Here is a 10,000-nt window from a genome sequence, read left to right on the forward strand (position 1 = left end):
TTTAAAGTATCAAGTTAATTTCAAGAATTTTGATTCACAAAGTAATGCGAATTATCAGAGTAGGTAATTTCATTGATTAGTGTGTTTTTCCTATTAGAATATTAAGTTGGGTTGTAAGTGCAAAATTACAGTAGTTTGAATCGAAGAGAGATATATTTTTGTATTTAAGGAACAAATAACTGTTTCTGAATGGAAAGTTGAATACGAATTCGGTCTTATATCTCTTTTCAGTCTATGAATTGCGCAAGATTTCTTTGATTATGGCTTGCTGAATCCAAGTCTAGAGCGACAGAGAGTGCATTGATGATGTCCTTGACATTTATTCACAGAAAATGTAGAAGGGAATAATATCCGCTGATCTCGAATGTCAATGCCTGTGGCCAGTTTTCCAATCCACTTTGTGGAAATGTAAAATTATAATAATAAAACAATAACGAGAAAAACAAATGCACTAGAAATCAGAAAATATTCGGCTTCTCTTGAAGCCTCCGAGTTCTTGGTAATCAAGACAAACGTACTCGGACGAACAATTACAACCAAAAAAAAAAAAAACAACAACAAAAACAAACAAAAAACCCAACTTTCTGAAGTCTCAGGGTTAATACTTTATGAGAAGTTGAGGCTCTTTTTAAATAATCGATGTTTGAAGAAAAATTTTCGACGAACGAAGGTAGGTGGATGGTATTCAAGCATTAAAGAACGTTTTACATAAAATTTGTAGATATATTCCAAAACCCTTTTTACTCAAAAAAATTCAGATCGTCGATTGGGCAATGTTAAACACTTAAGATGTTTTTTGTCTTGATCCTCGGGGGCCGCGCCTTATATTAAAAACGTTTATTTGTATTGATCCAAGCAACACAATTTTTAAACCAAATATTAAACACCATACGGTCCTGAATGACGTCAATGGATTCTATCGATCACGTGACGCTGTCCAGTCAATCACCGCCGTCCCCTTCTTAAAGGAGTGAATGGATCCTTATTCTGGTGTCGTCTCCACGTCTTCTTTGACACTCGTCAGTCACTTCAAAACCCACACATGAAAGCTGAAACCATGTGTTAACTAGCCCTATTGTTCTCTTTCTTGAGTTCGAAATACGATAATGATAACGGTAATCGCGACAGTGACAACAAAAAGTAGCTTTTCAATTAGATCTCTCTCTCTCTCTCTCTCTCTCTCTCTCTCTCTCTCTCTCTCCCCCTCTCTCTATCTCTCTCTCTCTCTCTTTCTTTCTTTCTTTCTTTATCACACACACAGACACACACACACACACACACACACTCTCTCTCTCTCTCTCTCTCTCTCTCTCTCTCTCTCTTTCTTTTATACTCTTCTTTCTTGGTTTAACACACTCACTGACCGACACCTTAAATTCAAAATGTTCAACATAGTGAAACAAAACATGATTGGAAAATAAATCAACGTTTCAGATTTGCTTTCCTTTGAAATACAAAACTACAGCGCTGAAATGAAAACAAAGAATAAAAAAGCGTGACCTTTAATAACAATCGGCATTTCAAAAGTGTATTGAAGCAAGACAGTATGTTTTTCCAAAAAAACAAAAAAAAAACCCCTCTTTTTTCTCTTTGAATCGCAAGTTAATACAGTTCAGTACACTTTATAATACGTCGTTGTATTGGTAATAGGATTCAATAGTTGTAACGTCACTTCCTTCCTATTGACGCATGGTAACAGTAACACTGGCTCTAAACTATCGGAACAATGGCGGACCCCGTATGAAATATTTCTTCGGCGAGCATAAAAGCGTATCCAGAGAGGAAAAAAAAATTTGATCATGTTTTGACTTTTACACATTCTGATCACAAGACATATGAAAAGTTCTAGCCAACTTGAAGAATAAAAAGTAATGATTTTCTTTGTTTAGAACTAAGATGGCCGCCGTTGCCGGGCGGCGTGACATCAGACTATTGAATCCAATTGCTACTTTGAAAAAAGAGAACAATTTTAAGCACATAATATTTCTTCCTTCTTTCAATCTTCTCCACTACAGCTACCTCCACCACTACCTAACTCCTCCTCATTCTCCTCATCTACCTAATCCTCTTTCTTATTTATCCTCATTCTTTCATCATCATCATCATCATCATCATCATCATCATCATCATCATCATCATCATCATCATCATCATAATCTTCTTCTTCTTCTTCTTCTTCTTCTTCTTCTTCTTCTTCTTCTTCTTCTTCTGCTTTTCGTCCAGCCCTCCCAGTCCTTCTCATCCTTCTGATTCTCCTCCCGATCTTCTTCTTCTTCCTCCTCCTCCTCCGCTTCTCCCTCTCTCATCCTCCTCCTTTTCCTCCTCCTCATCACCATCCTCATCATCGTCACCATGAGCTTCACCGCAAGCACCATCGCCACGACTACTACCACCACCACCACCACCACCACCACCGTCAAGACAGTCACCATAACACTGATGTCATGAAAACAACTCACAACCGCGTAATAATGTGGCACGACTACGGTGAGAAAAGTCAAAAACCTTTCTTAATGATTCACGCGTTAATGACATTATTATTCAATCGCGAAAATAGGAAAACAAAATCCGACAGTCAACAGGATGACAATGTGTAAACCATAAACGCAATAATCCTGAAAATCCTTCAGAGATACCGACCCATGGATCCGACGTGTATCTTTAGGGCTAACCCACACCGGAGACTGACTCCGACAACCCGGATAAAGACGTCGGACACGGGCAAACTACTAAGAATGGGAAGAGCCGCTAGACCGAGCTACCCTTACCAAGCTCGAAAAACAACAACAAACAGAAACGACAGAGGACGTCGGGTGCTTGGTATGAGTAGGTCTAGCAGCTCTTCTCGTTATTCTTAGTATTTTGCCCGTGCCCGACATCTTTATCCGGAAGGCAGCAGAGGACGGCAGTATCGTCTCTGGTGTGGGCTAGCCCTTAAACGGACAATAGCAATTGCTTGAATAGGATGCCAGATTATCGCAAAGTACCTTCCGCCAGATCGAACTGACGCTGCTTCCCAATCACTGTTGTGTGGACAGGAGGGTTAGAAAAAAATAAATCTCAACCTCATCTAGGATCGATGCCGTTCCCTTTGCGTGTAAAGCGAGAGCTCTACCAACAAGCTATCGACACTCAAATTCTCACTTATTTTTCATAAGAACAGGCAGCTGGTGACACAAACGTGAAGCGCTCAAATGTGATTCGTAATCCAATCTAGAGCCAGAGTTTTTATAATGGGGGGGGGGGGGGGGGGGGGGCATTGTTTGTTTTTACAAATTTTGTTTCTTCATTGTCTAACCCTGGATCATTTACGCCCCTTCTGAGTCTTCACCTGCGCCTAAACTGTCACGTTCGAATCCCCGTAGAGAGATCGGTATTTTTCCTCATAATCCGATAAGCCGTTTACTGTCGTAGTCAAGGAAAAATATGACTATAAGACTTTGGCCAGAACCGAGGCGACCAAAAGAGATAGGCAGAGCCACCGCGCATGACCCACTTTCTCTGCTGGGCTTAGTTCTGCGCACAGACTACCAATCGAACCAACTCTCTCTCTCTCTCTCGTGTCTATTAGTTGTTCGCCCACCTCTCTCTCTCTCTCTCTCTCTCTCTCTCTCTCTCTCTCTCTATTATATATATATATATATATATATATATATATATATATATATATATATATTAATATATATAATATATCGTTTAGTAATTGTTCGTTTCTCTCTCTCTCTCTCTCTCTCTCTCTCTCTCGCTCTCTCTCTCTCTCTCTCTCTCTCTCTCTCTCTCTTCGCAGTCTTTTATAGTTCATCTCCCCTCTATCTTTCATTTAGTTATGCCGGACCAAAAAAGAAATCAAATGGAAAGAAGAAGAGTGGGTGGGGGGGGGGGGGAGGGGGGGGGGGAGGAGGAGGAGGAGGCGGAGAAAGTAAGGAGGCAAGTGATATTTCAATATTTTCACTTCATAACGGTAATACAGTCATTGCCGATTAATTTGATGATGAAAAAATGAATGATGCAACTTTGATTAATACCGTGATTAAATGAATGGTTAGAATTTTGGAGGGGGGTATCTGATGATGATGATGATGATGATGATGATGGTGATGAGGTGAAGGGGATGGAGGTTGATGAAAAGGAGGAGATGAGAAGGAGAATTGTATTGATGGTGTTAAATATGGTAACTTACAATTTCTAGCAAGATGATGTTGATGTTGATTGAGAGGTGAGCTTTTTTTTAAGAATTAAGATAAATAGACAGAGACGCCAATTTTAAATTTGGCTCACAGGAGTTTCAGACACCACTCGTAGGAATTTCAATGCCGAAAGAGGAATTTCCGCACACAAGAAAAAGGAATTGGAATGGTATTTGGCATTGTGTTTACGTTTTGTATACTTCTAAATATATAACTGATTAGAATTATACTATGATGAAGTAAAGCACCAAAATCAAATGGTAGAGATTGTAGTACTGGTGGTAGTGAGGATGATGTGGTGTTGGTGGTTGTAGAAATAGTGGTAGTGATGATGAGGATGTGATAGTGGTTGTTGTTGTTGTAGTAGTAGTGGTAGTAATGATGATGATGTGGTGGTGGTGGTTGTAGTAGCAGTGGTAGTGATGATGATGTGGTGGTGGTGGTAGTGATGAAGATGAGGTGGTGGTTGTAGTAGTGGTGATAGTGATGATGTGGTAGTGATGATGATGTGGTAGCTGTTGTAGTAGTATTAGTGGTAGTGATGATGATGTGGTGGTTGTAGTAGTAGTGGTAGTGATGATGTGGTGGTAGTGGTTGTAGTAGTAGTGTTAGTAATGATGTGGTGGTAGTGGTTGTAGTAGTAGTTGTAATGATGATGTGGTGGTGGTGCTTGTAGTAGTAGTGGTAATGATGATGTGGTGGTGATGGTTGTAGTAGTAGTGGTAGTGATGATGTGGTGGTGGTGGTTGTAGTAGTAGTGGTAGTGATGATGATGTGCTAGTGGTGGTTGTAGTAGTAGTGGTAGTTGCAGTGATGATGATGTAGTGGTGGTGGTTGTTGCAGTAGTAGTGGTGGTGGTTGTAGTAGTAGTGGTAATGATGATATGGTGGTGGTGGTGGTTGTAGTACTAGTGGTAGTGATGATGTGGTGTTGGTGGTAGTTGTAGTAGTAGTGGTAGTGATGATGATGTGGTGGTGGTGATTGTAGTAGTAGTGGTAGTGATGATGATGTGGCGGTCGTGGGGTAGTAGTAGTGGTAGTGATAATGTGGTGTCGTGGTTGTAGTAGTAGAGGTAGTGATGATGATGTGGTGGTGGTGGTTGTAGTAGTGATGATGATGTGGTGGTGGTGGTTGTAATAGTGATGGTAGTTGTGGTAGTGGTAGTGATGATGATGTGGTGGTGGTTGTAGTAGTAGTGGTAATGATGATGATGATGATGTGGTGGTGGTTGCAGTAGTAGTGGTAGTGATGATGGTTATAATTCTAGTGGCAGTGATGATGATGTGGTGGTTGGAAAGGGGGGGGGGGGGGGGTGTCCTTGGAAGAATTTGACCTCACCGGAATTTGACAGAAGTTGCCGGAACTCGGAAATTTTTTGCTCCAGACCAGAGTTTTTTCAGGTGGAACCGGAGTTTTGGAATCATTGAATAGACTATCAATGACAATTTCATTTTGATGTGTACAAGTACAAGATCATCCGGTTTTGTTTTGACTCAAGGCAACAGTTCAAGGTTTCGCTCGACGGCAGATGATGGTTTAGATGACACTATAGTTTTAAAATTATTTTTCAATTGCTAAATTAGATTTTAAAAGATACACACAACAAACATCATGGTGGGATTGGCAATCACAATGAATATATATCCATGAACAGAAATAATAACAAACGCGATAAATTCATTGTATCAACAGGTAATCCAGCGTAACTGTGGTGTGTAGTGTGTAATGTGTACACACAAACTTTGTTGACAATCAAATATCGCGGGGTATTAAATTTTAAGCCCAGCAGAGAACTCGCGCAATTCGGTTGGACAGGCCCGATACTATTTTTAGAAGGCCCTGGCCAGAACACTTGTCTAATTTAAATGACCCTCATTTTGACAAAACTCTCAAACTGGGACTTAAAAGCTCTTACCCATCGATGGTTTGCCTTCAGTAAAATACTATCTAATTTTGCTTATCACATGTGTCAGATCAACACACAAAACAAAGTGTAACCTTAAACATCTTTAGATTAAGGCCTGATTGTGAGAATATCTTGACGATTCATCACCCTAATAGGGAGAGTCCCGTTAGCTCAGTTGCTAGAGCACCCGGTTCACACGCAAAGGGATCAAGATCGATCCTAGGTGTAGTCGAGGATTTTTCTGATCCCCCTGTCCACCCAGCAGTGAATTGGGTAGTTGGCTCTGTCAGAGCTGGCGGAAAGTACTTTGCGATAGACTAGCGTCATATCCAAGGGCTTGCAAGCAATTGCTATTGTCCGTTTCATGCTATAGAAACCGGTATAAACTCCAGCTACATGGGGTTCATGGCTCTGAAGGACAATTATCACCCAAATAGCGGTCCAAAAACAAAATCAAAGAGCAGAGTGACGTCAACTTCAATGAGACCAACGAAGATAAAAAAGAATACATGACGTTGACGTCACTCTGGTCTTTGTATTGTTTATAGAACGCCAGTTGGAAAATACGCTCTCATTAAATTTTCTTAATCAATCTATGAACGTTAATGGCTAAATGTTGGGTAAGGCCTATTTATTTATGTTTGTGTACGAATCACTTAAACGGATAACATCAATAATCTTGTTTACGTCAATAATCTTGTTTATGTTGAAACAAAAACAGTGGGTGTTTAAAAATATCATTCTGTCAAATCCATATGGCCAATAGAGCCGAACATTATCATGTTTCTATATCGTTAAACAGACAGAGACTGGGAAATCTTGTCAATTCCAGGAGGGATTGTCAAACACCGGGAGAAGGCAAACACTCCTACCCGGCGGCTCTCAGATGGCGGTTAGGGGGATGCCTTGCAATGGGGTGGCTGCAAATACTAAACATATAAGCAGTCCAGGAACAATTAATCATGGGAGGCCCTTTGGCACGGCCGAGTACCCATCAACCACCCATGCTAGGGTAACAGCACCACTGCCTTGTGGGCAGGTCTTGGTCGACCAAAGGCTAAGGAAGAAGATCCTAACAGAAAAGCAGGAGGAAGACTGAGCCTCTCCGCCGAAAGGCTCAAATAGACGGGACAGGCGTAACTGCCAAACCCGAAAACCCGAAAACACAAACATCCTCACACATCATGATGTCAAACTGGAATTAAACACACACACACACATATATACACACACACACACACAAACATATATATATACACCATCAGAAACAATATGGCAGTTGGTCTCTAACAAAATATTTTCTGCTTAGACTAATTTGCTTCGCTGACTAGGTGAGGGGCTGCTCATACGAGATGGAACTCGACTTGGAAAAAAGGAGGCCCTTTGTGGGGGTTGGGATGTCATCTTCCTGAAACTTTTAGAGAAGTTGCCAGGCTTCTAAACCGGCAAGCGGAGGCACGAGGTGGCTGTAAACAGACTAAAGTCTAGAACTTGTCAAATAGATCCACGCTTCATCAGTGGGTACATTCCAACTCTCCCTCATGTATGCCTTGTGGGAAAAAAAACATAGCATAGAACAGAGCAGATGCAGAATATCTGTTGAGCATTGCATTGTGACGCGGCTGCCGGCGGGTGTCCGACTGTACACGAATGCTGCAACTATTTGGCTGCCTGTATGAACTGTTCTTTACTTGTCTGACACCGTCAGAAACTGCTGCTGCTGGGACTAGAGGACAAACTTCCTCGTCACATCTGGGCGGACAAAGGTGTAAAACAGATTTGTCCAGATTTGAAATCTGTCTGTATGGTAGGACAAAGGGGTAAAACAGATTCTACCCGGATTTGAAATCTGTCTGCATGGAGGATAAAGGGGTAAAACAGATTCTACCCGGATTTGAAATCTGTCTGCATGGAGGATGAAGGGGTAAAACAGATTATACTCGGATTTGAAATCGGTCTGTATGGTAGAAGAGTTAGTGCTGTACCAATTTTGAGCTATCAAGACTCCCGGGTACTTTTTGTACTCACCTTACACTCATCAGTGTACTAATTTTACCTGAATCGAGAGATTTAATGTAAGTAAATTTGCTGAAGGTCAGAAAGTCGTGCCAACATGTTCTTATCATAACTACTCACCTTGTCACTTGCTACACTGAACACCAACATCATAAACAAGAGAGAGAGAGAGAGAGAGAGAGAGAGAGAGAGAGAGCGAGAGAGAGAGAGGAGAGGAGAGAGGGAGAGGGAGAGAGAGAGACATGGATAGCTACAAGGATTGGGAGAAAGATAGATAGAAAGAAAGATAAACCAATACATCGGTAGATAGAGAGATATAAAGAGAAACAGAGTAGGAGAGAGAAGAGAGAGAGAGAGAGAGAGAGAGAGAGAGAGAGAGAGAGAGAGAGAGAGAGAGAGAGAGAGAGAGAGAGAGATTAGTATAAAGATATACTTTGAAAATAAATTCTAAAACAAACACAGCTCTTTGAAATCTAAATGAAAACCCATCAGCAGATAATAATATGATAATGTCAGATAATGTCTCGGCGTTCTCTTTCAATTCAAATCAAGTGGTTTATGCTATTATCCGATTTGTGTTTTTCCCACGGTCGTGACGTCATAGAAAATTTTAATGGCTTTCAGTTTTCTTTTAGAAGACTAATTAAAGTGGGAATGGCTGTCATGTAGAACATTGACAAAACACCTTTATGCGGTTTGCTAAAAACAAATACATTTTAACTCATTATTGATGGCATGCGTTAAAGTAAAATGCGCACAATATCCTCCAGCCACATAAAACATACCGACACACAAAATTATGTGTAACGTTTAACGTTTTTAGTCTGATTGATACAATTTCCTTCAGAGCCATTCGACCCATGGTACCGGGTTTATCCCGATTTCTATAGCGTGAAACGGACAATAGCAATTGCTTGCTATCCTTTGGATAGGGCACTAGTCTATTGCAAAGTACTTTCCGCCAAATCTAACTAGCTCAGCTACCCATCACTGCTGGGTTGACAGGGAGTTGGGGGGGGGGGGGTCAGAAAAAAATCTCGACTCCACCGGAGATCGTTACTGTCCATTTGCGTGTGAAGCGCGAGTGATCTACCAACTTAGCTATCGGGGCGCCCTGATACAATTTAGTGAGAACTAATCAATCAACTAGCTGTATAAAAACAGTAACTATGAGCAAAGTGACGTCAACTTTTTTCCTTCTATATTGATCAATTTGAATGACTCCAATTTGTCAAAAATTATTAAACACAAAAATTTCAAGAGGCTTTTTTGAGGGCTAAAAATATAAAGAATCGTATTGTCAGAAAAAACTATGATCGAGTCTAGATAGAATATAAAGGTATGATGTGTGTGAACTGGGGGTCGGTTGGCCGACTATGATACAGATAGAAAAGAGATAATATGGTCTGAAGGATCAATAATTTTTAAAAAATCGAAATCATAAGCGCAGTATAATTGTTTATATTTTTTTCTGTTTCATTGAAACTAGACAGAGAGATGGACACAAGTAGGTATACATACCTGAGGTGTAAAGGTGGAAGACTCCATGGTACCATGCTTACGTTACATCCCTTGGACGGGACGATGGTGTTAGTTTGATAAACCAAGCGTCAAATCCAAACAGATTTGTCCGTCTAAATAGATTTCCTATCACAAAAAAATCAATAATATTGACAGGCTGTATCATTCATCTTTCTCATGTTGTGATCGGTTGTTTCAGCTTGAAGCCTGTTTGGGAGAAAACAAAAGAAATTTAATAGAAACAGACCATAACAACAAAAGGATGGAATGAACAGGATTGAAATAAATACAAATAGACTGAATGATTTTTTTTATTGTTAAAGGATCTTCAACAAAACCAGCTATATCTCAGGTGTTGAAGATAATAGGT

General features: G+C 40.5%; 1 protein-coding gene across 3 annotated transcripts in view; it reads right to left on the reverse strand.

Moving 5' to 3' along the window:
- LOC144976875 (uncharacterized) overlaps window positions 1-10,000 on the reverse strand; it is a 98,178-nt gene that overhangs the window by 54,112 nt on the left and 34,066 nt on the right. For 2 of the 3 annotated variants that reach the window (XM_078921427.1, XM_078921436.1), the window contains exon 2: window positions 9,631-9,837. In XM_078921427.1, the coding sequence (XP_078777553.1) occupies window positions 9,631-9,657 (27 nt within the window). In that variant the 5' untranslated portion in view covers window positions 9,658-9,837. Of the gene's footprint in view, window positions 1-5,525; window positions 5,898-9,630; window positions 9,838-10,000 lie in introns of those variants that run through there. The other variant, XM_078921444.1, reaches the window with a different exon arrangement.

Source organism: Berghia stephanieae, chromosome 1, assembly GCF_034508935.2.
Source record: "Berghia stephanieae isolate SIO BIC M18660-M18661 chromosome 1, UCSD_Bste_1.3, whole genome shotgun sequence".
Taxonomy (NCBI): Eukaryota; Metazoa; Mollusca; class Gastropoda; order Nudibranchia; family Aeolidiidae; genus Berghia; species Berghia stephanieae.